Source organism: Bufo gargarizans, chromosome 5 (assembly GCF_014858855.1).
Source record: "Bufo gargarizans isolate SCDJY-AF-19 chromosome 5, ASM1485885v1, whole genome shotgun sequence".
Lineage (NCBI taxonomy): Eukaryota > Metazoa > Chordata > Amphibia > Anura > Bufonidae > Bufo > Bufo gargarizans.
Window position 1 is genome coordinate 422,884,192 of NC_058084.1, and position 26,605 is coordinate 422,910,796.

Sequence of the window (26,605 nt, forward strand, 5' to 3'; positions counted from 1 at the left end):
TGCCAGGTTCTGCTCCTGCAAGTACCCTGTAGGCAGAGCTTCACAGCCCCGGTGACCTCTGTAGTGGGCTCCTGGTTGGATGCTATATCTGCCACTCAAAGCGAAGGGAAGGAGCACTGAAGCAGCTCACTACAGAGAGCACGTCACAGTGAAGCTTTACTCCCTGGGCACTTGCAGGAGCAGAGTCTATTAAATAAGATTTGGTATAATATTAATTGTCATTAAATGTAAAGAGTTGAAGGGGTTGTTCACTCCAGGAGTCTTTTAAGCAGACCCTGCAACGTGGCCAAACCTGCGGAGGGAAGTGTACTTACCTGCCGCCTGCCGCTGGGTTCCAGCTCCCTGCCTGCTGCAGAACTCTGGTCTTCCTACGTCAAGATCCAGTTTGACACAAATCATGTGGCCACTGCAGCCAGTGACTGGCCACAGTGGTGACCTGAACCCCATGCATTATGTCAAAGAGGATAGAAGTAATGTTTGGGTACGTCAAGGTCTTTGTAGTTTATCATATATGAAGAGACAGTAGCACTTACATATCTAAGATACGCCTATATCTATGCTATATTTGACTGAGATGGACAGACTTGTGGGGGGTTTGTGGTCATCGAAGATGACAAGGCATTGACGCAGAGGCCTGAGAAGGAAGCTCTGATGTCCAACATATTGCCAACAGGATGGACACTGACATGGACAAGGACAACTATACTTATGAACTTTATTGTTCCTGTAATCAATCATTATGAAGACTGGAAATCTTTTTTTATTTTCTTTATTAAAATCCTGGTGTCTCCTCCTGATATGTTTCTAGCTCCAAATATCACATACACAAATTTTGGATTGGATATCCAATATTTTATATTTTTGCACAGTTGGGGTAACAAAAAATAATTTTCACACTTGCACTTCATAATAAAAAGCTCTAAAAAAATAAAATATATGTTTTTTTGCTGCCCTCCCCAGCCCTTCTTTAGTGCTGTCAGCAGTTCAGCATGGTCAAAACTGCTGACAGACTCCCTTTTAAGTTAAACGTTCTCATGGATATATGGCCTTAAAGGGAATCTGTCATCAAATCCATCCTAATAAAACCAGCTTACATATCCGAAAAGCTCTTGCCAGCTGAATCTAATGTTCTTGCTCCCATGTCGCTCCGTGGCCTTATTGCAGAGAAAACATTTTTCCCTGAGTGTATCTAGGGCCTTGCCGTTGCACCTCTCGCTCGCTACATGTTGCACCCCCACCAGTACAAGGGATGAAGCTCGCCGGCCACCTGGCGAGCTTCATCTCTGTACTGCGCTTGCTTCGAAAACGGTGGCGATCGCACTGCCACAAGACTTCAGGGACATGAATGAACAAGTCTACACTTCTGTTCCTGTTAAAGAGGTTGGGGGTGTGGCATGTAGAGAGTGAGTGGTGCAATGGCAGTTCCCTCCTTGCACCTAGGGACTAATTTACATATGATTAAAAATCTGTTTTCTCTGCAGTAACGCCACGGAGCCACATGCGAGTGAGAACAGCAGATTCAGCTGGCAAGGGCTCATCAGGCATGTAAGCTGGTTTTAATAGGATGGATTTGATGACAAATTCCTTTTAATGGAGATTTGGATCCAGACAAAGTGACTCTTGGGAGGAAGATTACTTACTGACCTATTTCCTGGAGATTTTATGATGCTGTACAACTCTTTCAAGGCGGTGTGTGTCACTAATATGACTGCTACTACACCCAAACATCAGCGTAGCAAAAAATAAGCACATTTGTTAATGAAAAAATCTTGTATTTCTGTAGCAGATAAAAGTTCTCAACGGGAGCGTAAAGTAATCTCATTTTACAGCACTGCTGCACAGTCACCTTACTGCTCCCTGGTCTGACTGGTGGTCTGACAGCAGACAAACAGGAAGTTATAGAGTCTGCACAGGAAAGAATAGACGTGGAGAGCTATAAATAAAAATTATCTCCTTTTTTTTTTTTTTTTTTTTTTTTACTGGATAGAAGGACTGAAATCACACAACCGTAGGCCTCATGCACACAAACGTATTTGGTTTCCGTGTCCGTTCAGTTTTTTTATTTTTTTGCGGATATGATGCAGACCCATTCATTTCAATTAGTCCGTAAAATATTCAGACAGCTATACGCATCCATATGTCCGTTCTGTAGCCCCGCAAAAAAACAAAAAATAAATAAATAATAAAAAAAAATATATATATATATATATATATATATATATATATATATATATATATATATATATATATATATATATAAAAATAATTTGGACACGTATAGACTGATGTCTTACGGATGTCACCCCTTTTTTTTTTTTTTTGCGGGCGCAAAACACAGTCGTGTGCATGTAGCTTTAGGCGTACAGTTACTACTATCCAAGCAGGCACTGCAACTAAAGAAACAGAATAACCATTCAGCTGACACTCTAGGCTACAGTTCATGCTGACTGTGTATTCTCCAAACAGCTTGAGGGATCTGCTGCGCACCCGTGTTCACTAATAGATTGCTTTCCAGGGATGTGCAGCCAGTCTTTTCCCTTACTGAAGGAGAATAATCAGTTTTTCATTTGTTTTAGATCGTCTCCAGCTTCAAGACCACAACCTCTCGTGCGATCTGCCAGTTGGTGAAAGAATATGTTGGCCACAGAGACGGACTGTGGGATGTCAGTGTTACACGGACGCAGCCAGTGGTTCTGGGGACTGCATCTGCAGGTAATCTCAAAGTGCGGTCTTGAACTCCTTCAAGCTCTATTAGGCAGGGCCTAGTACAAGGCAGGCATAATATGCTGCAATATAGACATATTGCAGTATATTACACCAGTGATAGATTATTAAATGGTCCCTAATTGGGGGAAAAAAAGTGAAATTAAACGTTTAAAAATGTATAAAAAGCAAAAACATTTTCTCAATTAACACCTTAGGGCTCATGCACACACTTATTTTCTTTCTGTATCTATTCAGGTTTTTTTGCGGACTGTATGCGGAACCATTCATTTCAATAGGTCCGCAAAAAAACTGAAGTTACTCCTTGTGCATTCAGCTTTCGGATTTCCGTTCCGTAAAAAAAAAATGGAACGTCCTATTATTGTCCGCATTATGGACAAGGATAGGACTGTTCTATTAGGGGCCAGCTGTTCTGTTCCGAAAAATACAGAATGCACACAGAAGTCATCCGTATTTTTTTGCGGACAGCAAAATACATACGGTCATGTGCATGAGCCCAGAAGGCCAGGACAGGTTTAATTTTTTTTCTTCCCGGTCTCCCAGGAGCCATCGATTCTTTTCTTTTTTTCTTATTTTTTGTGGTTGTCTAACTGCTTAGATGCTGTGGTCACTATTGACTATGGCATCTGAGGGGTTAAATAACTAGGATCGGAGGCTCCAATCCTGGTCACCGTGGGTATTACACAGCCGACACATGCCGCATACGGAGCTGGCTCAGCCCTTGAGTACACACCATGCCTTCCCTGTGTTTCTGTAACCTACATGTTACCCATATTGCTCTAAGAGGTTATAAAGGTTTTAATAATTTTATAGTTTATTTTTTTAAGTATGCATAATCCGTATCTCCCTGTATATATTAACCCAAACTCTAAAACGGTCACTTTATTTGACAAATTAATTAAAACTGTGCCAGAATTGCGTTTATTTTTGTTCATCCCACGTCCTAAAACCCAGAACAGTGCCACACGCAGGTTATGCAGGGTATTACAGCTCAGCCCTATTCACTTCAATAGAGCTTTGCCGCAATAGCAGATACAGTCCATTAAGAGGTGTGGCGCTGCTCATGGAAGGAAGCAGCTATGCTAATCCTTTTAGTAGTTAGACCTCTTTTTTTTTTCTTCCTTGAACATTGCTGCTTTCAAACTCTGTAGCACTGGTGCCGACAATACTGGGGTCCTCGGTTTGCGTCCGACCATGGTGTGACATCAGCACAGAGTTTTGTACATACTCCCTGTTTTCGGGTGTGTTTTTCCAGGTACTCTGGTTTCCTCCCATGCACCAAAAGCATATTGAGGTTAGTTTGGAATTTAGACTGAGCCCCAGTGAGGACCTGCACCGCTGTCTGTGATAACCATCCTAGGGGATGAAATGATGATAATACAGCCATTTTGGAAAGATAAGAAATTTTAATTTTGCTTCTAATTTTGTGCACGAGGCCCCGGTATGCTGCAGTGCATACATTTGGTGAGTGGGTGAAGGACAATTGCTCCATCCTTTCAGTCTGGGGTGAAGTTATGCTACTTACAGTGTATGAATAGAGACATTTTCTTATTTTATGCATTTTAACGTGGTTAACGCTTCACTTGGTGTGTTATAGATCACACGGCGTTACTGTGGAGCATAGAGACTGGAAAATGCCTTACCAAGTATGTTGGCCACGCTGGATCAGGTAAATATGAACATACAGGTGTACTCCGATGTACAGTGTTATAGTAAGGCTACTTTATGTATCACTTATGAAGTAATGTTCAGTATACTGTAAATTCTAAGAATATTAAGTTCCACAACAATAAGTGTATCGTTTAGCATATTACTAGGATATGCCATCACTTTATGGTTGGTGGGGGCCCGATCTCTAGGACCCCACCGATCCTGAGAGCGGAGGATGTGACATCGCTCTGTGATCAGTGGGGGTTCCAACCTTTGGGACCCCCCACTAACCCTGAGACTGATGAAATCATGGCGCTGACTCTCCAACTCCTCAGTCTTTTTCCTGCGCTGCTGCCGACCCCATTCACTGGAGTTTAGCTATGCTGCAGATCCCCTGCACAGCTGGTGGTCATAGCGAAAATCTGTGAAACATATTAGTTCTTCATATGAGGTTCTGCAGCAGCTGATGTGAATTACAGTACCAGACATAAAACCCCTCATACAGTGTCAGCAAAAAAATCCTGTGACTGCTGGATATGAGCTTTCTCAGTCCTTCAAAGTTAAAGGGAACCCGTCATCAGCTTTATGGTGATCTCACTGAGGGCAGCATAAAATAGTGACAGAAATGCTGATGTCAGCGGTGTGTCACTCATGAGCTAAAAGTAAGTGGTTGCTGGGAACAAACGTCATAATCATTGCAGCCCAGGCCTTGAAAAGAGTCCAGTCTACTTGAGAAGAGTCAGTTATCCATAATCTCCTGCTTTCTCACCCACCTGCTGATGATTGGCAGTTCTCTCCTAGAGAGAAAGGGAGAAAACTAGGAAGAAGACGGTCAGTCATCAGCAGGTGGGCAGGAATTTATGAATAACCAGGACTCTTCTCCGTTGGCCGGGACTCTTTTCCAGGCCTGGTCTGCAATGATTATGATGTTCGTTCTCGACAACAATTTACTTTTAACTTTTAAATGACAGACCGCTGAAATCAACTCCCCTGTCTCTACTTTATTCTGATGTTAGTATGGGCAGCATAACGTTGATGACAGGTTCCCTTTAAAGTGCACCTAAACTTTATGAAATCTTATTCTACATGTAAAGGAAATACATTTTTTAATATACTTTTTTTTTATTTTTATGTTTCCTAGTGAAATAGGCATCGGAAGTTCAGTTGACTACTACGATTTAGAATCCGTACTCTTGTACACTGCTGTATATGGGAGTACCGATTCCCCTGCGGCCGCACTGAGCGCAGTACAGAGCATTACTGCTGTTGTCTCTACCAGCGCTGCTCTCCTAAAGCCGTCACCTCCGCTGTGGTTTGCAGGCTATTAGCGCAGGGCAGGAGCTTCATAGCACATTGCTCTTCTGCCTGTGCCCGCTCTACTAAAGCCTGACATAGCCCATCCATGCCAGGCTTTAGAAGAGTAGCCATGGTACAGGCAGGAGGAGCAGTGCTCCAGCCTATACAGGGCAGCCACAGGGGAATCCATACTCCCATACACACTGGTATACAAGAGTATGGATTCTGCATCACAGTAGGCACCTGGACTTCAGGTGCCTTTTTTGCTAGGAAAAGTAAAAATATTAAAATACAATACATTACTAATATTTCTTTAACATGTAGAATAAGTTTTATTAAAGTTCACCCAAAGGTTTAGTTACACTTTAACAGATGTTGAGTGACAGGTACTACTGGCATCCATTCCTGTGCTGCTCACAAAGCGACTAACATGGCTTTGATAAAATTCTCCTTTGCACATTTCTAATACTCTTTAGTGTGCAACAATGTTTTGCATACAATGTATTGCAGTCACCTACGTAATAATTCCTTTTTTTTTTTTTTTTTTGCAGTGAACTCTATAAAATTTCATCCTACAGATCAAATTGCATTAACAGGCAAGTGCCCAAGAGTTATGCCTTATTACTGTGTTTGTATGTGTTTACCATTGTAGTTAGCAGGCCTATTGCCTTCACCTCAATTTACTATAGCATAACCCCTTAACAGCCGCCCTCTGTCTTTTGACGGGGGGCAGTGCAGGTCCTTCGTCTGCAGCAACGTCCTTTGGTGTCACTGCAGTTGAGGTGGGGGGTTATGTGCTCCTGCTCTAAGAACCGGCTGTTGCTTCACAACTGTGGTCGGAGGTTGATCCAGTCTCGGCATTTAACAATTTGATCATGCTGTGGTCCATACAGTGGCATAATCAGAGGACCCCCACCTTTCCTGCGATCGGGTCACTGGGCGAGTCATTTCAGTCATCCTTGTGGACCTATGAAAGACCCCAGGGTTGTCTGCACTGTAAGTCTGCTGTTAGGAAGAAAAAGGCTGCTGTTAGTGTACCCTAACGCATTAACATACAGGAGTATGCCAATACGTTATAAATGTGAAATAAAATTATAAAATAGTAATCCAATAATGGGATCCCAAAAATGTGAAAAAAAAAAACTCTCCTGTATTATGCACACTTTAAATTGAAAAAATGCACATATTAGGTATCCACATGACTGTAGTAACCTGAAGAATTTAATTATTGGGTTATTTCGTGTGAAGCATAGATTGCATAAAATATAATAAAAATAACAAATCACTTTTTTATGTATTTCTGCAGCAATTAAAAATTACATAAGTTACACCGTAATTTATACATACCCCTGAACAATGTCAAAGAGCTAATAATATTTCTTCCAGATAAAACAAGGTCTTAGCCACGTCAAAAAATAAAGTTCTGAAAAGGCATGAAAAAGCAAAAACTGAAAAATGTTGCTGTCATTAAGGCCTTCTCAGGCCTGGTGATTAAAGGGTTAAACTGATACTTAAAGGGGTTGGGTAAGAGTCCAATCAGCGGGATTTCGGCTTCTGCAACTCCAACTGATCACGAGAATGGGGGTACCCACCCCCGCTTGAATGGAGCATGCGCATTGCCCTTCCATTTACACTATGGGACTGCTGGAGATAGCAGAGCTTTGTACTCCAGCAGTCCGGTAGATTTTGAATGGAGCGACAATGCACTTGCTGCTCCATTCAGACGGGGGATCGGTACCCCCATTCTCGTGGTCAGTGGCAATAGTAGCAGTTATACCTCCCACTGATAAGACACTTACCGCCTGTCCTGTGGATAGGTGACACGTTTCTAACTTGGGTCAACCCCTTGAAGCTCCAAAGACGGGTGTATAATATTTTTAAGAAAGCATTAAAGGCTTTGTCCAGACAACAATAAGTAAGGAACATTCATTTTAATTTCTATAGACTTTTTTCTTTTTGAAATATACTGTCACCACCTTACTGGATTGCATGGCCGGTCAGTAGGCAGTGCTGGAATTCTCTCCCCAGTCATGAATATGGGCCTTCTGTAAAGAGCACATGTGCCATGACTGAGGGAAGGATTCTGACTCTTGTTATCTGGCCATAAGGTGAGGAGACCAGTTGACATTATGTCAGCAGAAGGACCGAAATAAAGACTAGAGCAGTATTTACCTAGATGGCCCAGTGCTGACGCTCTGGTTCTCCGCAGCCAATCAGTACCTCAAAGAGGTGCATCGAAGAGGCCAGTGATTGACTGCAGCAGTCACATGTTCTCAACGCGATATCACCGCTGCAACCAGGTGATACCAGGTTAGGCTGTTTGTCAGTGTTGTCTGGTCTCTTGCTTAAACAAGACAACCCAGTTAAAGATTTTTTTTGCTTTTTACTAAATGCATGCTTATTTGGCTACAAAGCATTTTTGTAACGGGATTTTGTTAAAACTGTTGTACAGATTGGGTTCTGCAGTATCTATGTCTCACAGTCAATAGTAAGCTGCAGACTGCCAGTCATAAATAAGTAATCCAGTGTCTTTTGAACTATCTTCTAAGTTTGTGTGGGATACCTAATTAACACTACCAAAATTGGCGATATTGAGTATAATCTAGTTAACTGCCTGATTTAATATAACTAAAACATACTTTTATTAAATAACTATTAAAACAAGGTGATGGTCAGGCTAGGGTGTCAGATATACAGGGGTGCATATTAGCACGTAATATCTCTTGCACCTTCACTGTTATCTGCCTCCTACTAATACTCTATAAGCACATGACTAGCAGCGTCGCTATTCCATCAGTCAAACTTCCTTCCTTTAATATTATCTCTGTACTGGAGATTCACTTTCTATATCACTCCACCTACAGAGAAATATATAGGGTCCTAATATGTGGTCTATATACACTCTATGTAAAGGGATGATGAGATCTGCACACCCTGTATAAGGTTGGGTTCTCACGGTGGACGGTTGATTGTCTCGTATCAAAGTGGAAAATTCGTGGCACACCAGAATCAGTTAATGCTTTTTAATTGGTAGACGTATTAAATCATGTCATATATATAGTATATAGTACATCCGGATTGGAACATATATCCGTTAAAGTCGTATAGTTAATCCCAATGTTTCGGTCATATAATTGACCTTTTTTCAAGGGATCTATAAAAGAATATATGCAAGGATCACTTATAAGTTCTTATAATGATTGAGTAACAATTGCAATTCATGTTATAACAAAAAGAAGGGTCAGGTATATATGTCAAAGAAAGGGGAGAGAAAAGGAGAAGAAAAGAAAATTACGCAAATATCATCTATGTTGAAGTCACAGTAGGGCAAGATTGTACTACTTCTTTTATGCTGCATGATATACAATCACCACATATCATCACGGTAGACATACAGTACAGACCAAAAGTTTGGACACACCTTCTCATTCAAAGAGTTTTCTTTATTTCCATGACTATGAAAATTGTATATTCACACTGAAGGCATCAAAACTATGAATTAACACATGTGGAATTATATACATAACAAAAAATTGTGAAACAACTGAAAATATGTCATATTCTAGGTTCATCAAAGTAGCCACCTTTTGCTTTAGATTACTGCTTTGCACACTCTTGGCATTCTCTTGATGAGCTTCAAGAGGTAGTCACCTGAAATGGTCTTCCAACAGTCTTGAAGGAGTTCCCAGAGATGCTTAGCACTTGTTGGCCCTTTTGCCTTCACTCTGCGGTCCAGCTCACCCCAAACCATCTCGATTGGGTTCAGGTCTGGTGACTGTGGAGGCCAGGTCATCTGGCGCAGCGCCCCATCACTCTCCTTCATGGTCAAATAGCCCTTATACAGCCTGGAGGTGTGTTTGGGGTCATTGTCCTGTTGAAAAATAAATGATGGTCCAACTAAACGCAAACCGGATGGAATAGCATGCCGCTGCAAGATGCTGTGGTAGCCATGCTGGTTCAGTATGCCTTCAATTTTGAATAAATCCCCAACAGTGTCACCAGCAAAGCACCCCCACACCTCCTCCTCCATGCTTCACGGTGGGAACCAGGCATGTAGAGTCCATCCGTTCACCTTTTCTGCGTCGCACAAAGACACAGTGGTTGGAACCAAAGATCTCAAATTTGGACTCATCAGACCAAAGCACAGATTTCCACTGGTCTAATGTCCATTCCTTGTGTTCTTTAGCCCAAACAAGTCTCTTCTGCTTGTTGCCTGTCCTTAGCAGTGGTTTCCTAGCAGATATTCTACCATGAAGGCCTGATTCACACAGTCTCCTCTTAGCAGTTGTTCTAGAGATGTGTCTGCTGCTAGAACTCTGTGTGGCATTGACCTGGTCTCTAATCTGAGCTGCTGTTAACCTGCGATTTCTGAGGCTGGTGACTCGGATGAACTTATCCTCCGCAGCAGAGGTGACTCTTGGTCTTCCTTTCCTGGGACGGTCCGCATGTGAGCCAGTTTCTTTGTAGCGCTTGATGGTTTTTGTGACTGCACTTGGGGACACTTTCAAAGTTTTCCCAATTTTTCGGACTGACTGACCTTAATTTCTTAAAGTAATGATGGCCACTCGTTTTTCTTTACTTAGCTGCTTTTTTCTTGCCATAATACAAATTCTAACAGTCTATTCAGTAGGACTATCAGCTGTGTATCCACCTGACTTCTCCACAACGCAACTGATGGTCCCAACCCCATTTATAAGGCAAGAAATCCCACTTATTAAACCTGACAGGGCACACCTGTGAAGTGAAAACCATTTCAGGTGACTACCTCTTGAAGCTCATCAAGAGAATGCCAAGAGTGTGCAAAGCAGTAATCAAAGCAAAAGGTGGCTACTTTGAAGAACCTAGAATATGACATATTTTCAGTTGTTTCACACTTTTGTTATGTATATAATTCCACATGTGTTAATTCATAGTTTTAATGCCTTCAGTGTCAATCTACAATTTTCATAGTCATGAAAATAAAGAAAACTCTTTGAGAAGGCGTGTCCAAACTTTTTGTCTGTACTGTATATCATTGAAAGCAATAGGATACATATATATATTCAGATAGATACCACATAATGTGCTGCCTAATATATTATAAGGCGCCTGGTGCGATAATAAATACTGTTCTATAGAAAGATTTGTTCCTAGAGGAAGAGAGACCAGCGTGTGAAAGCACATACCTGTAACTTGTGAATGGAAACCTCTGCCGGATGTGTACGCCGTGGCTGGCGCGCTGTTGTTTATAAAGGGGCTAAAGTGTATAGTCTCCCGGGTGGCTACATGCGTCCGGAATGACGTTGCGATCTTCCGCGCATGCGCAGTAGGTGTATTGGAGGCAAGAAAGGGCATAGGAGTTGCCCTTAGTGGGATGGGGATTTATTTCTGTATATCAAGGCTACAGATGCACTAATGGGGAGGAATAATGTATGTATGTGTATACAGGAAGCTTGTAAAGGACCTCTATAGCACTGGTGTATAGCTAGTAAAATATATTTAAACATGACCGAACATATTTGTGTAACTTTCTTTTCTTCTCCTTTTTTCTCCCCTTTCTTTGACACATATACCTGACCCTTCTTTTTGTTATAACATGAATTGCAATTGTTACTCAATCATTATATGAACTTATAAGTGATCCTTACTTGCATATATTCTTTTATCGATCCCTTGAAAAAGGTCAATTATATGGCCGAAACGTCGGGATTAACTATACGACTTTAACTGATATGTTCCAATCCAGATGTACTATATATATGATATGATGTAATACGTCTACCAATTAAAAAGCATTAAGGGTACTTTCACACTAGCGTTTTTCTTTTCCGGCATAGAGTTCCGTCCTAAGGGGCTCTATACCAGAAAATAACTGATCAGTTTTATCCCCATGCATTCTGAACCTAGAGTAATCCGTTCAGTTTGCATCAGGATGTCTTCAGTTCAGTCGTTTTGACTGATCAGGCAAAAGAGAAAACCGCAGTATGCTACGGTTTTCTCTCTGGCGAAAAAAACTGAAGACCATCCTGAACGCCGGATCTGGCATTTTTTCCCATAGGAATGTATTAGCGCCGGATCCGGCATTCAGAATACCGGAATGCCGGATCAGTCGTTCCGGCATGCGCAGATCGGTAAAAATGTGAAAAAATTTACAAGACGTATCCGTCGGTCCGCATGACAAGCGGAGAGACGGATCTGTCCTTGCAATGCATTTGTGAGACGGATCCGCATCCGGATCAGTCTCACAAATGCTTTCAGTCAGCGGCAGATCGGCGGATCCGGCGGCCAGTTCCGACTACGGAACTGTCCGCCGGATCACACTGCCGCAAGTGTGAAAGTAGCCTAACTGATTCTGGTGTCTTGTGCCACGAATTTTCCACTTATATACACTCTATGGCTGTCTCAATGTAATAACACCCTATGTACTGGCTTCATAGCAGCCATCACTGTAGTCTATATACTACCTTTCAAGACGCTGGGAACTCAGGTCGCCCACAGTATATTCTGGGATCTCTCCCATGAAGCATCTAATGTCTTAATGGCTACATATGGTGCCGTAGTTGTTGCTACTAAAGTTGCATCTAAAGCTCGACATGTTTCCTGGCTGATATTTAACACAGCCTTTCATCAGGAGCGAAACCAAGATACAAACTACACAAACAAAGATATATAGTAGCCGCACATTAACATATTAGTGGGAGGCAGATAACAGTGGAGGTGCCAGAGATATTATGTGCTAATATGCACCCCCTGTATATCTGACACCTTAGCCTGTAAAGTACATGTTTGTGAACTATGACCTGTCACTGTGAACTGCATTCTGTAGCTTGCTGTATACTATAAGAAATAGAAGCTGCGGAAGCCAAATTGTGCAATATTTTTAATAAAACGCTATTGCAAAAATGCTTTTTCAGTCTAAATACCTGTACTTGCATATATAAAATACCTCCATTTTTTTTTTCTTTCTTTCACTAAAGTGATATCCAAATTTTTATAAAAATCCACTTACATGAAGAACCTTTTCTAATACCATCATCTCACTAAAGGATTTAGGCTACGTCAACTGCTGGTGCCGTGGCTCATTCATCTTTCATGTATTATCTGATTGCCTAGACCTCTATAAGCGGCTTGGAAGTTTCATCTGCTGAACTCAACAGTTCTATAAAATGCTTCTCAGATGAAATTCTCAAACGTTTAGCTTTAATCTAATAGGAGCTGGAGGAAAATAATTTCCAAATGGCATTGAGACGGATGGGTGCCTCCATTTTGTATCCCCTGATTATAATAATCTGTACAAAGGTGTTGGACAGTAACAACAAATTTTAAAGCAAATTTTTACTACTTATCATAATGTTGTTCTTTACATCAAAACATTTTTGGATGATGATTAAATTTTTTTATATTTTTTGTTATAGTGGACTGAGCTATACTAAGGTCCCTGAATAAAATAAACCCTGGCTACCAGCAACCACCACTAGGGGGAGCTTATAATATTCATACAAAGCTATTATGGTTTTAAAGGGTTTGTATGAGACTATCAAACAACAGATCCCAAACAGCTCTGGTTCCAGTGGTTGTTGGGTGCCCTGCTGGTCTCTGCTTCCTCATGACATGAGCACATGAGTGATTAGCCAAATGTGCGCACATTCTCAATATCCATTAGCAAAGGGCCTTTTCTTTTGTTGCCAGTTTGTTAATAAATAATCTCAGGGCATTTTAACACAGAGCTTTTTATGTGCTGAATAAAACTGATACAGAATCGTCTTCAGGGTTCCTTTGTGGTTCTTTGGATGCAGTTTTTGATGTGATTTTTCAATGGGAATTTTGGGGGTGAATCTGACACAGAATCCGCACCAAGAATAAACATGTCACTTCTTTCTTTTAACGCAGCAGTTTTAAAAACCGTATTTTGAAAAAAAAAAAACTTTGCAAACTCACAAGCGGTTTTCCTGTTGATAAATAGAGCTGATTTACACATTTTTTCAGTGCAGTTTTTGGGTGCGGAATCTGCACCAAAATCGACAACGAAAACGCTGTGTGAACATACTCCAAAATCCTCTTAAGCAATGTTGCCCCACATAGCAGAAATGGTGTGGAGTTTCCTCTCCAAAATTACATGTGGAAAATCTACTTTGTTCACAATAACAGCAAAGTGGACGTGGCCTTACGTTTACATCCGTTTGCAGTATATTCTTGTGTAGCTCCAGGACAGTAAAATAGGGAACCGTCCCACCATCCTAGTCATCTGGAGTGTAGATATCTTAAACTCTGCTTTTGGGCATGTGCAGTGCTTGATTTTTGCATACTGCTTTAGGGTACAGCCACACGTTATGGTTTCTTGATGCAGTTTTGGAAGCCAAAATCAGGAGAGAAAGTATAAAGGACAGATACAACTTCTCTTTTTTTAATGCATTTCTGGTTTGGGGTTCAAAAACTGCACCAAAAAAACCTGCATGTGCGGCCGTAGCACCATTCATATAGACTTTTTTTTGCCTTCGGAACTTGGTTTAGGTGCCGTGACAAAAAAAAGCTAGTGGCAGCAGCTCTGAATTTGCCTCCTTTTTGTTTGTTTTCAATTAGTTGTACTTCATGCAGACACTGTTTATCACCACGACTGCGCCAAAAAAGGACATGCCCTTTTTTAGTGCAGTGTCTGAATGGACTCCAGCTCAACCTGCGATGTGTGTCCGCTTTTGGTTTAGCTCCATTCCGTGTGGTTAAACCGCAAGCCGTTCCTCAGCATTCAAATTGATGAACTGTGGCAGAAACCGCAGCAAATATTGTGAACTAGCCCTACAGTTAGACCAATATCAAACACCTACATTGTGTACAAATGACCTGTTGAATTGATCGAAATCTATCTGTACCCCCCAGAAACCTCATGTGACATGCTTAAAAACTTTTTTGTCAACCACCGCTACAAGTATCATTTGTAACTAGGATTGAGTGAACTTGCTGCTTGCAAGTTCGGGGTCTGGGTGAATTCCGTTATGGATTCCGTTATCGCGGAATGCCAAACGGAAGCCTTTAAAAGGCATTCCGTCATTATAGAAGTCTAAATTCAGCATAACGGATCCGTCTGGTTACTATTATACAGGACTCCTGCATAAAGTAAACCAGGCGGATCCGTTATGCTGCCCTTAGACTTCTATTATAACGGAATGGTTCTTAGAATTCCATTATATTCTGTGATAACGGAATCCATAAAGGATCTCGCCCAGAACCCGAACTTGCAAATAGCAAGTTCGCTCATCCCTATTTGTGACATGTAAACCGTATGTGAAAGACCACTCCATTTTTAGAGAATAAGAAGGTTATGTTTTACAGTGTTCAGAAAAAAGCCGCTGAAGACGAAGATTATAGCAAAATGTCCGTGTACGTAAATGGCCAACATTAAATATTGGTCTCTGTGTGTGAATCCAGCTTTTATCCTTCATGACAGATGCACTTAAAGAGGAAAGCGCATAGTTCCTTTTAAAGCGTTTCCTCTTTGTATACATTAGGTGATATGTACTGTATGATGAGATGCAGCAATGACACCACCATGAAATCTAGTAAAAAAAAAATATCCACTTGAGAATCGCTTTTCCTTAATGTCACGCTACTTTTGTTTTTTTCCACAGCATCTGGAGACCAGACAGCTCACATCTGGCGCTACGTGGTACAGTTACCCACTCCGCAACCATCAACAGACACCAGCGTAAGCCCAGTACAGAAATCATGCAATCAGATGCTGCAGGGGTTTTACTGTAGCAATGTTTAATCCTTCATATGATCAGATCAATTGCCGTGCTTTCCAGCGCTACTGGAGAGATCACATAAAATGTACACCCGCCTCAGGTTAACTCTGGTTTAATGCTTTGTTAGTGTCAGTGTCAGTCTTGTAATGCAGGTTCCAGTTCTTGGTGCTGTATAAAAACTCACATTAAAGGATGTGACGAATAATATACCCCCCCTGACGTCAAATACGTAGCAAGATACGGTATAGTCACTGGTTACAAGACATGACGTTACTCCCTCCATATAAGCACGTAAGGTCAGCTTGATACAGTTTACACAGACACCTCCTGTCCACACAGGCACAGAGAGGCAACAAGCTGAGAGAGCCTTTTTCATTGTCCCAGTGAAACAGCACTTTCTCAGACCGGGTAACTGCCACCAGCTTCTCGTTTGATGTAAGCCCAGTCCGCTAATGGGATTTTATAGGGTGAGAAACCAACCCGCGGTGGCGTATAACTATGCCGAAACACGGACGTGGGGACTCATAATCGAGATACAAGGACAGCACAAGATTAAATTATATATTTAATTACCTTGAGGGCGCATTAGACATAACACAATATACTGTACACAGAGAATATATACAGTGGTCCGATGTGGAGAATACAGGTGGTATGGTACAAACGGGTTTAAACAGAGCAAAAAGTTTTTACCAGATGGATGAGTCCTTTGGGTTGATGAATAATGGTTCCTGTAATCCTTGGCTGTCGTCACATAAACATGATGCTCAGCGTGACCCCCCCTCCCCCTTTAGAGAAAAGACGCTGGACTCTGTCTGCATCGTTTTTTTTCACCTGTAATCTGCCACGCCCCTCCCTGCCTCTGGGATGGGTCCCCCCTCCCACCTGGTCCTGGCAGCCAAACGACCCACAAAACCCATTAGGGCCCATAGCATAGAATTTGATTTCCTCTGCCACTCCTGGAGCAAATGGCAGGAATGAAATCATACTCCATATTCCTCACAAAGGGGTTCTCCATTCTTTTATTTGTTGGAAGAGTCCCTCAGCTATAAGCTGATCACAAGAAGAAAGTATTTAAAGGGGCGTGTGGACCTAATTTAATGCCTGTCGTTAAGATACTTCTGTAAGCCAGTCTCACATGCAGTCACTAGACTATGCTGCAGGTGTTTATCTCCTGCTTGTGTGATGTCCCATACACTGGAGATGTGATTATCTCCTCTCTCCTGTCACACATAACATTACTCTTATCTCTACTGCCTCCTGAATTTCTCCTTTCTCTGTCTCTGGAGGGATGGTGTTTCACATACTGGGCAGCAGATTGTCCAGTGAGCAATAGAATTGCTGAATTATCAGTGGTTATTAAAACTTTCATTTGTGCTTTTAAAAGTAATTGCCAAAAATGGACGTTTTCTAAGTCACCATGGTCCTGGGTATGTACAGTATATTGTGTGGTCAGGGACAGGATCAGTATATACAGGGTAATATGTAACAGACCCTGGTTAACTACCAGTACAGCAGGCAATTCCTGTCAAAGAATCAGCCTGGGTGAGGGTCGGGACAGTGCTGAGACATATGCCAGACATGCTTATACTGAGATGATACCCCCATTAGTAATAAAATATTTATATCCACAGAAAAATGATTAGATGGTGTAAATATAGTGAATTTCTTTTATCCTTAAATGTATAATAAAGTGCTGTGTTTTATTCTCATCAGATTTGTGCAGAGGAAGAAGTAGATTTTTCAGATAAAGATGAACTTGATGCCGATGGAGATATTTCCAGTGATTGTCCTACTGTCCGGGTTCCAATAACCTCACTTAAAAGCCATCAGGGAGTGGTCATAGCTGCTGACTGGCTGGTCGGGGGGAAACAAGCAGTCACTGCATCATGGGATAGAACTGCCAACTTGTATGATGTAGAGACATCTGAGCTTGTCCACTCTCTGACAGGTAAATTATCTATAAAATCATAAAATACTTTTTCGCTTCTGTAAAATGCCTTCTGTGTGAGAGACCTGGCCCTCTCCTCGTACCTCACCAAATGAACATTTATTGTGTCCCATTCACACCCTACATCCTTATCACACCCTCTCTGTCTGTTGGTGTCCCTCAAGGCTCTGTGCTGGGACACCTACTTTTCTCCATTTTTACCTTCGGCCCTCAATAACTTATAGTCCCATGGCTTTTCAATATCACTTATGCCAGTGATGGCTAACCTCCGGCACTCCAGCTGTGGTGAACCTACTACTCCATTCATTAGTATGGAGTTCTGAGAACAGCCAAGCAAGTGTAGATGTTAGGAGTCGTAGTTTTACCACAGCTGGAGTGCCAGAGGTTAGCCATCACAGACCTCTGCTGATGACACTCAGATTTACCTCTCTGGCACAGATGTCCCTTCCATTCTATCCATAATTCCAGCTAGATCTTCATTCCTCTCCTCCTGCTTCTTAAAACTCAACATGGAGAAAACAGAATTCATGATCTCTTCCCCCGTGTCACTCAGGTCCCTAACAGACCTATCAATTACAGTTAACGGAACCATGCTTTCTTCCATCTCACAAGTTCGCTGCCTGGGGATTTGATTCTGCCCTGTCCTTCAAGCCACACATATGTGCCCCCTCGCAGTGGATATGGCCAGATATGTGCCCCCTCGCAGTGGATATGGCCAGATATGTGCCCCCTCGCAGTGGATATGGCCAGATATGTGCCCCCTCGCAGTGGATATGGCCAGATATGTGCCCCCTCGCAGTGGATATGGCCAGATATGTGCCCCCTCGCAGTGGATATGGCCAGATATGTGCCCCCTCGCAGTGGATATGGCCAGATATGTGCCCCCTCGCAGTGGATATGGCCAGATATGTGCCCCCTCGCAGTGGATATGGCCAGATATGTGCCCCCTCGCAGTGGATATGGCCAGATATGTGCCCCCTCGCAGTGGATATGGCCAGATATGTGCCCCCTCGCAGTGGATATGGCCAGATATGTGCCCCCTCGCAGTGGATATGGCCAGATATGTGCCCCCTCGCAGTGGATATGGCCAGATATGTGCCCCCTCGCAGTGGATATGGCCAGATATGTGCCCCCTCGCAGTGGATATGGCCAGATATGTGCCCCCTCGCAGTGGATATGGCCAGATATGTGCCCCCTCGCAGTGGATATGGCCAGATATGTGCCCCCTCGCAGTGGATATGGCCAGATATGTGCCCCCTCGCAGTGGATATGGCCACATATGTGCCCCCTCGCAGTGGATATGGCCACATATGTGCCCCTCACAACACAGTGGTTGTGCCCATCAACCCCCCCTTCCCCTTTTCTTCCCTGATGTTGCGCTGCCACACTCACATCACGCTGCTGGCTGTACTGAAGGCAGTTTCAGCAGTGCAATGTGCGGCCAGCAGAGGGAGCGCTAGAGCTCCTGCTTTACTGATGATCTGGAGACAGTTCGGCAGTGACAAGAACTGCCGGGCCGAGTATGTGAGAGTGCGCGCGTCCCCCCCTCTTCTTTTTTTTTTAAACTCGTTTTATTGAAACAAGAGTAACAAGGCACTTCAGCGGTACAATTGCATAGAGGATACCAAAACATAGTACAGATCTGATCACACGGAAAGACAGTGATTATACATACACAATTAATCAAATGAAGAGAGGGTACAGCATTTCAGGGCTTACACAGCAGAGATACCATAGATCGAGTAAGGCAAAACAGAAAAAGAGAAAATAAATTTTCTTAAAATCGATCCTATCCAGGTCCAACAGAGACTGCAGACCTCATTGAGGTTGTTAAGTGTGAGTCGCACCACAAACCCCACACTTTCTGGAACTTATCTGGACACTTTCTATTAACAAATATCACTTTCTCAAAGGGAATCACCTGGTTAACCAACCTTTTCCATATCCCCAAAGTCGGGAAATCATCCGCCATCCATTTGAGGGCAATAACCTTACGGGCCAAGAACAGGGATTCACTCAAGAATATTTTGTTATAATGAGTCCAGCCAACATTGTCTAGGATACCCAACAGACACACCTTGGGGCATAGCGGAACGGGACCCAGGCCCAAAGATGAAAGCACTCCCAATACTGCCTGCCAATATGACTTAATGTGAATGCAGTCCCACATCATATGCCAGAAATCCGCGTTAGTATGAGAGCATCTCAAACAGTTGGAATGGGGAAGTCTCCCCATCCTATGCAATCTAGTGGGGGTCAAGTAGCTGCGATGTAACATAAATAACTGGATCAACCTATTATTGATTGAGGGAGATACCCTAGTTACCGCCTCTAACGCCTCCGACCAATCCTCCGCCGAGAGAAGCGGGATATTCCCCTTCCACCGCGCCTCAGCGAGTATAGGTTGCGCGGACATGTGATTCTCTAGGAGATGGGTGTAAAGCACAGATACTACGCCCCGGGGTCCCTGAGACTTAATAACTCCTATGAGGGGGTAAGAAGAGATGGCCCTGTTTCTATCTCTAAATTGTTCTTGTAGAGCATGCCTAATCTGCAGATATTTAAAGAATTGGGTGCGTGCCAAACCATATTGCTCTTGGATTTGGGAGAATGAACGTAGGACACCTCCACTGTACAAATCCCGCAAAGCTATAACACCGGCATCTGCCCAAGCATGCGTACCCACAATCCCTTGCAGATGGGGAAATAAAGAGTTATCCCACAAAGGTATGGTGTCGGCCCAGTCTTGATACTGCCTCAATTTAGCATCCCTCCAGACTTGTTGTGCCAACCTGTGTATCGGTAATAATAGTCTCGACAAGGAGCTAGCCTTCTCCAGCACTGGCCACAAGCTAGATATGTCCAGGTGCTGCTGCAGGTAATAATCCATATTTTGCAAGGGCTTCCCATTGACCCACCCAGCCAAGAACTTTAGCTGTCCTGCCAAAAAGTACAAATGGAAGTTCGGCAGCGACGCCCCCCCCTGTGCCCTGGGCCTCTGTAATGTATTCAAGGCGAGTTTGTGCCTGGCTCTGCCCCATAGGAACCGAGTCATTGAGGAATGGAGCCGGTCCAATAGATTCCGTGGTATAGGGGTGCACGCATGTCCCAAAATATACAGCCCTTTAGGCAACAAGACCATTTTGATCAGATTGATCCTACCCATAACAGACAGTGGGAGGGTTTTCCACACCTTGAACTTCTCAGTGAGTATGGTCTCCAGGGGGGCAACATTCCTGGAGTAAGAGTCACCTGGCACTCTGGTAATGATAATCCCTAGATATTTAAAGTGGTCCACTACCCTAAGGTTATGATGAACTGCAGGCCAATCGGAGCGCCATAAAGGCATCAGGGCAGATTTAGCCCAATTAATGTGCAACCCAGAGAAATGGCTGAATTGCTCAATAATCGTGATCGCTCGAGGCAAGGAGGTATCCATATCACTCATATACAGTATAAGGTCGTCTGCATACAGACCCACTCTGTCCTCTCTCCCTCCCAAACCAACCCCCCTGAATGTTGAGTCAAGGCGGATACGCAGGGCCAGGTGTTCGATGGCAATTGCAAATAAAAGGGGAGAGAGAGGACAACCCTGCCTCGTACCCCTCTGCAGTGGGAAGCAAGGGGAGGCCGTGCCATTGACCAAAATACTAGCTCTCGGATTATTGTATAATATTCGAATCCATTGTAAGAACTTAGGACCGAAGCCAAATCTCCCCAACACCCTCAGCAGGTACGGCCACTCCAGCGAATCGAAGGCCTTGGCTGTGTCTAACGAGGCCATCGCCCATTGTCTCCCCTGGCAGGCTCCAATTTGGGCTATGATTTGCGCTCTGCGGATGTTGCTAGAAGTGGACCTCCCGGGTATGAATCCGGTCTGATCACAGTGGATTATGCTAGATACCACTTTGTTCAACCTATTGGCCAAGATCTTTGTCAGAATTTTGTAATCCAGATTCAGCAAAGATATCGGCCGATAGGAAGCACAGTCCGTCGGCTCCTTATCCGGTTTGAGAATCACTACTATGGATGCTTCATATAGAGAGTCCGGAAGTGTACCAAGACGCCACGCTTCCTTTAACATCTCTTTCAGTTGAGGACCAAGGATGTCAACATACCTTGAGTATACCTCCAGAGGCAGCCCGTCAGGGCCAGGAGACTTCCCAGTTGCCAAACCAGCAATTGCGGCTTGAATCTCCTCCAGAGTTATGTCCTCCTCCAGTAGGTTGCTGTCTTCCATTGAGAGTGACTGACAAGATATCTCATCCAGGTAATGCTCAAGTTCGGTCTCAGAGTAAGACACTCGTGATTGATATAACTCACGATAGAAGTCAGCAAAACACGCCACTATGTCTGCCACAGAGTCTTTGATCACCCCATCCAGCGCCTGAATACGTAAAACCGGTGGCGCAGAGGTGTTTCTATGCACTATCTGAGCCAGAAGTCTTCCCGCCTTATCTCCTACCTCAAAGGCCTGCTGCTTATAAAAAAATAGCCTACGGTTACTCTTTTCATGCAGATGGACTAAGTACATCCTGCCTTTCAACAGCCAATCCTGCCTATGTGTCTCCGAAGGGTCTGATAGGAACCTAGCTTCAGCTTCCCTAACGCAAGCATTGAGGGAGTCCTCTTGTTTCCTAGTATCCCTCTTGATAAATGAAATCGATGATTTAAGACATCCCCTCAAATATGCCTTCATGGTTTCCCATAGAAGGAGGGCATTCGTCTCAGCATCATGCACTCCCAGGAAAACCTGCAATTGGTCCAGTATCCTATCCTGCTCCTTCAATAGGGTCAACCAAAATGGGTGAATTCTCATTTTCAAACGAGAGGTAATTCCCTGTGCACCATTAAACTGCGCAATCAGGGGCGCATGATCAGACACATTTTGAGGGCCATAAAAAACGTCAGACAACTCCAAGTAAGCATCAGGGGAACCGAACATGTAGTCTATTCTAGACAAAGCTCCCTGGGAAGGAGTAAAACAGGAGTATTCTACCAGTTCTGGATGCTTCTCCCTCCATAAGTCCAGCCAGCCCACCTCTCCAGCCCAAGCCGCCAGCAAAGTAGGGGGGCCACGAGCCGGCGAAGCCGGGGAAGCATGAAAGCGGTCCTTCCGTGAATCCATGACCATATTAATGTCCCCCACACACAAAAGTTTTGCATGCGGAAATTGAGCTGCAAACAGGAGTGCAGTCTGTAGAATGGTTAGGTCAGCTGGAGGGGGACAGTAAACGCTCAGGATCACAAACGGAGCGCCATTTACATGCGCATAAGCAAACACATATCTACCCTCCGCGTCGCTCACAGTTGTGTGTAGCTCCCATCTAACAGAACGGTTGATTAATAAAGACACGCCCCTGGAGTGAGAGGTACCATAGGAATGATATGCACATTGAACCCACGGTTTCCGCAGTCTAGCGTCAGTATCAGGTGTCAAGTGGGTCTCCTGAAGACTAAGTATGTGAGGAGCATAACGACGGACATGTGTAAAAACAGACAACCTCTTACCCGCATCCCCAAGCCCTCGCACATTCCAAGACATTAAATTCAAGGCGGCCATAGCATCCGCACATCACATATCAACACGGATCCACACTCCTGCTGCAAAGTCGAATGGTCTCCTCCCACCACTTCACCAATCGCATCCTCTCTCCTAATTGTACTAAATGGTGTACCACTGAATGCCCAAACTAAGTATGCAAACATAAGGCAAAACATGACATGCCAAAAACAAATAATGCAGTAACATACATTTCGCCCAGAATGGGAAATTGATTTCCCCGTGGCAGCAAAGTCAGGGACCCGCATAGTACAAGGTGGTAATAAACCATGCAGGTATCTGACCAGCCCCCATAATATTGTATAGCATAATAACATATGACGAGTGACATAATCAGGCAAAAGCAAAACTCACTCCGGGGTGGGTGTCACGAGCGCTGTAAAGTCCAGGACTAGAACATGTCCACAAAACGTAAGTATCCACACACCACCCTCAGAGAGCAACAAGATCCGCTGATAAAGTCCCAGTACAGGAAAAAAGCGGGAAAAAAGGTAAAGGTATCACAGCCATACTGCACCTCAAGATGGCGCCACTCTGCGCGATTTCCTTGCGACCCAATCATCCGCTTCCCTAGGGTCAGTAAAGAAAAGCGATTTCTCCCCATCCACCACTCTCAGCCTGGCTGGGTACGCCATGGAGTAAGGTAAGTTCATGTCCCGCAGCCTCCTCTTGACAGCGACAAATGTTGCACGCCTTTTCTGAAGCTCCGCAGAGAAATCTGGAAACAAGGACACTTTGGTGTTCTCATACAGGATGGTCTGCTTCTTCCTCGCTTGCGTAAGGATAAGGTCACGATCCTTCCAATTCAGCATACGTGCCAACATCGGTCTAGGTGGAGCTCCAGGTGGCGGTGGGCGAGCTGGAACCCTATGGGCCCTCTCTACTGCGTACGCCATGGAGAAGGCAGCCTCCGGGAAGGTAGATTTAAACCAGGCTTCTAGGAAAGAGGCAGGATCAGGCCCTTCCGAGCGCTCAGGCAGGCCCAAAATGCGCACATTATTCCTCCTGGCCCGGTTCTCCAGGTCGTCACACTTTTGCCTCCACAAGGAGACCGAATCTTCCAGGGCATGAATCTTGGCTGGCATGGGGCGGGTGAGATCCTCCAAGTCAGAGATCCTCTCCTCCGCTCCCTTCACTCGCTCCCTGAGCTGCTGGACATCTTGTCTAAGGAGGCCCACATCTACACGCACCTCGTCAATCTTGGTGGTGAGGGAGGTCTGACATGCCATAATCGCTGACAACAGCTGTTCATGGGCCTCCTTCGGCGAGAGCTCCGGAGTATCATGCTCCTCATCAATCGCCTGCTGTGCCGCCTGGCCGCGAGTATGTTGAGTGCGGGGCGTACTGGACGTTGCGGCGCCATGCTGGGAGTCTTGGCGCGCATATTCTTTCAGCCGGTCAGCCGCCGCTTGAGCTTTGCTGGGACTCATAATGAGATTCTGCAGGGCCTCTGTGGGGTCTCGTAGTGTCACCCGACAAGTCTGTGAGTATGTAGACCGTATCAATGCTCAGGATTAGTCAGGATGCTTAGCGGGAGCCGGAGCTCAGATCAGATGCGACCGCTCATGTCGGCAGTTAGCCACGCCCCCCCCCCTCCTCTTCTTCTTTCCCCTCCCCTGCGCAAACCTCCCCAACCTTGCCTCATATTAAACATGTAATGGAGCGCCCTGACGGGGCCCGGCATTGTCACTGTACTTCATTCCGGGCCCCGTCACAGCGCTTCATTACATGTTGGTACAGAGGGCCACCCCACCCCCCGCCGGGACCGGTCGCAATCGCACCCCCTGCGATCGTTACGCCCCTGTATCTACTCTTTCCTCAATCCTGAGTCAACTAAAATGCTAGTGCATGCCCTCATATCTCCCGCCTGGACTACTGCAACATCCTCCTCTGTGGTCATCTATCTAATACTGTTGTGACCCTCCTATCTATTCTCAACTCTGTAATCTGCCTCTCCCATAATTTCTCCTCTGCCAATCCCATCACTGGCTCCCCATTGCTCAGTGAATTCAGTTCAAAATACTAACAGCCACAGGCCATCCACAATCATTCCCCTTCCTACATTTCTGACCTACTCTGCAGATCCCCACACATCATCTCAGATCCTCTCAAGACCTCTTTTTGCTGTGCTCTTGTCTGTTCCTCACACAATCCTCCAAGATGTCTCACGTGCATCTTCCATTTTGTCGACACTCATGTTAAGGGAGCAATTATCCATTTTGTAGTTTGATGGACTGGGTATAATTACAGGAGATGTTTGGTACCATTAAATTGGTACCAGATTTACCAACAGAACTAAGCCAGTTCTCTCTGCAATGACGAGGGGCAATCACTTTAAGGCCCCATTCACACGCCCGCAATTTCGTTCCGCATTTTGCGGAACGGAATAGCGGACCCATTCATTTCTATGGGCTGCACGATGTGCGGCCAGCTCCGGAAATGCAAACCCGTAAGTGTCCGCATTTCCGTTCCTGAAAAAAATAGAGCATGTCCTATTTATCCTAGGCATGTTCTACTAGTGCCGGCGATGTGCGGTCTGCAAAATGCGGATCCGCAAAACACGCTACGGACGTGTGAATGGAGCCTAAATCAGCTGTCTGCAGATGAGGTACTGCCTTAGCTATTATCCGAAGTTATGTCTCAAGGCCTGTTTAAAAAGTCGAGCATTGCGTTGTGGTGTCACGACAGTTTTTGTTTTTTGCATGCCATTTACTAAGCTACCTATGTTTGTATTTCACATTTTGGCACAGCCACTCTTCACAAAGATGTGATTGCGTTATCTGTGACTTCCATCCATACACACACATCTCCCACACACTCACATGTCGATACAGGGTGTATGTAACTACTGCGGCCAATTGTGTCAAATCAGACACCTGTAACTACTTCTACCAATAGTGATCTCCATGTATGCAGATACATGTGCATGACCTGAGGTCACGTATGATGCAATCATATTTCCCGTCTATATATAATAATGTCAATGCAGATGACTCTCCTGGAATCCCTTAGAGTGCAGCTGTACCGAATAATGGAATGGGGGTACATCTAATGTGAGGAGTGTATTGGCACATAAAGTAATATTATGTCACATTATGACATATTCATATGAATTTATTTTGTACCTTTGCAGCAATGTATTTCACAACCTTTATATATCCTTCTGTGCTGTTTCTCTGACACTTCTATTTGACCTTTTTTGATTTTCAGTCATGTGGTTATAGCTTGAGATGATGTGCACATTTTTATTTATTTTTGCCCCCTATAGGTGCAATATTTCCCCTGCAACACAAGCAATAAAACAGTGTTATTTTTTCTGACTTCCCATACACATACTCACCTGGTTTGGTTAAGCAGATCTGTGTTTCCAATGATGAGAGAGGAGTCGATCACTACCAGACACCTCTGACATTGGTTTCTCTCCCCAGGAGAACTAAAGGATCGGGCCTCAAAATTCACTGCGCCTGATTGTGCAGATGAGTTGGGAGCTCCCCATACACATTAGAATTTTGGCCGGTTTTGTCAAGAATTGAGGGTTTGGCCAGCAATAGTGTAATATGTATCGGGGTCTTTACCCTAAGACATGAAATAAAATAAAAAACTAACTAGAGAACTTAAAGGGGTTTTTCAAGACTTTTATGCTGATGACCTATCCTCTGAATAGGTCCTCAGTATCTGATCGGTGGGGTCCGATGCAAGTTA

At 44.1% G+C, this 26,605-nt stretch overlaps 1 protein-coding gene across 1 annotated transcript in view; it reads left to right on the plus strand.

The window, feature by feature from the left end:
- Window positions 1-1,341: 1,341 nt before the first annotated feature.
- Window positions 1,342-26,605, plus strand: part of WDR37 (WD repeat domain 37) — a 75,000-nt gene continuing 49,736 nt past the window's right edge. The window contains exons 1-7 of the mRNA XM_044295556.1: window positions 1,342-1,403; window positions 1,482-1,545; window positions 2,577-2,712; window positions 4,322-4,393; window positions 6,222-6,266; window positions 15,273-15,349; window positions 17,106-17,340. Of these exons, the coding sequence (XP_044151491.1) occupies window positions 1,342-1,403; window positions 1,482-1,545; window positions 2,577-2,712; window positions 4,322-4,393; window positions 6,222-6,266; window positions 15,273-15,349; window positions 17,106-17,340 (691 nt within the window). The remainder of the gene's footprint in view (window positions 1,404-1,481; window positions 1,546-2,576; window positions 2,713-4,321; window positions 4,394-6,221; window positions 6,267-15,272; window positions 15,350-17,105; window positions 17,341-26,605) is intronic.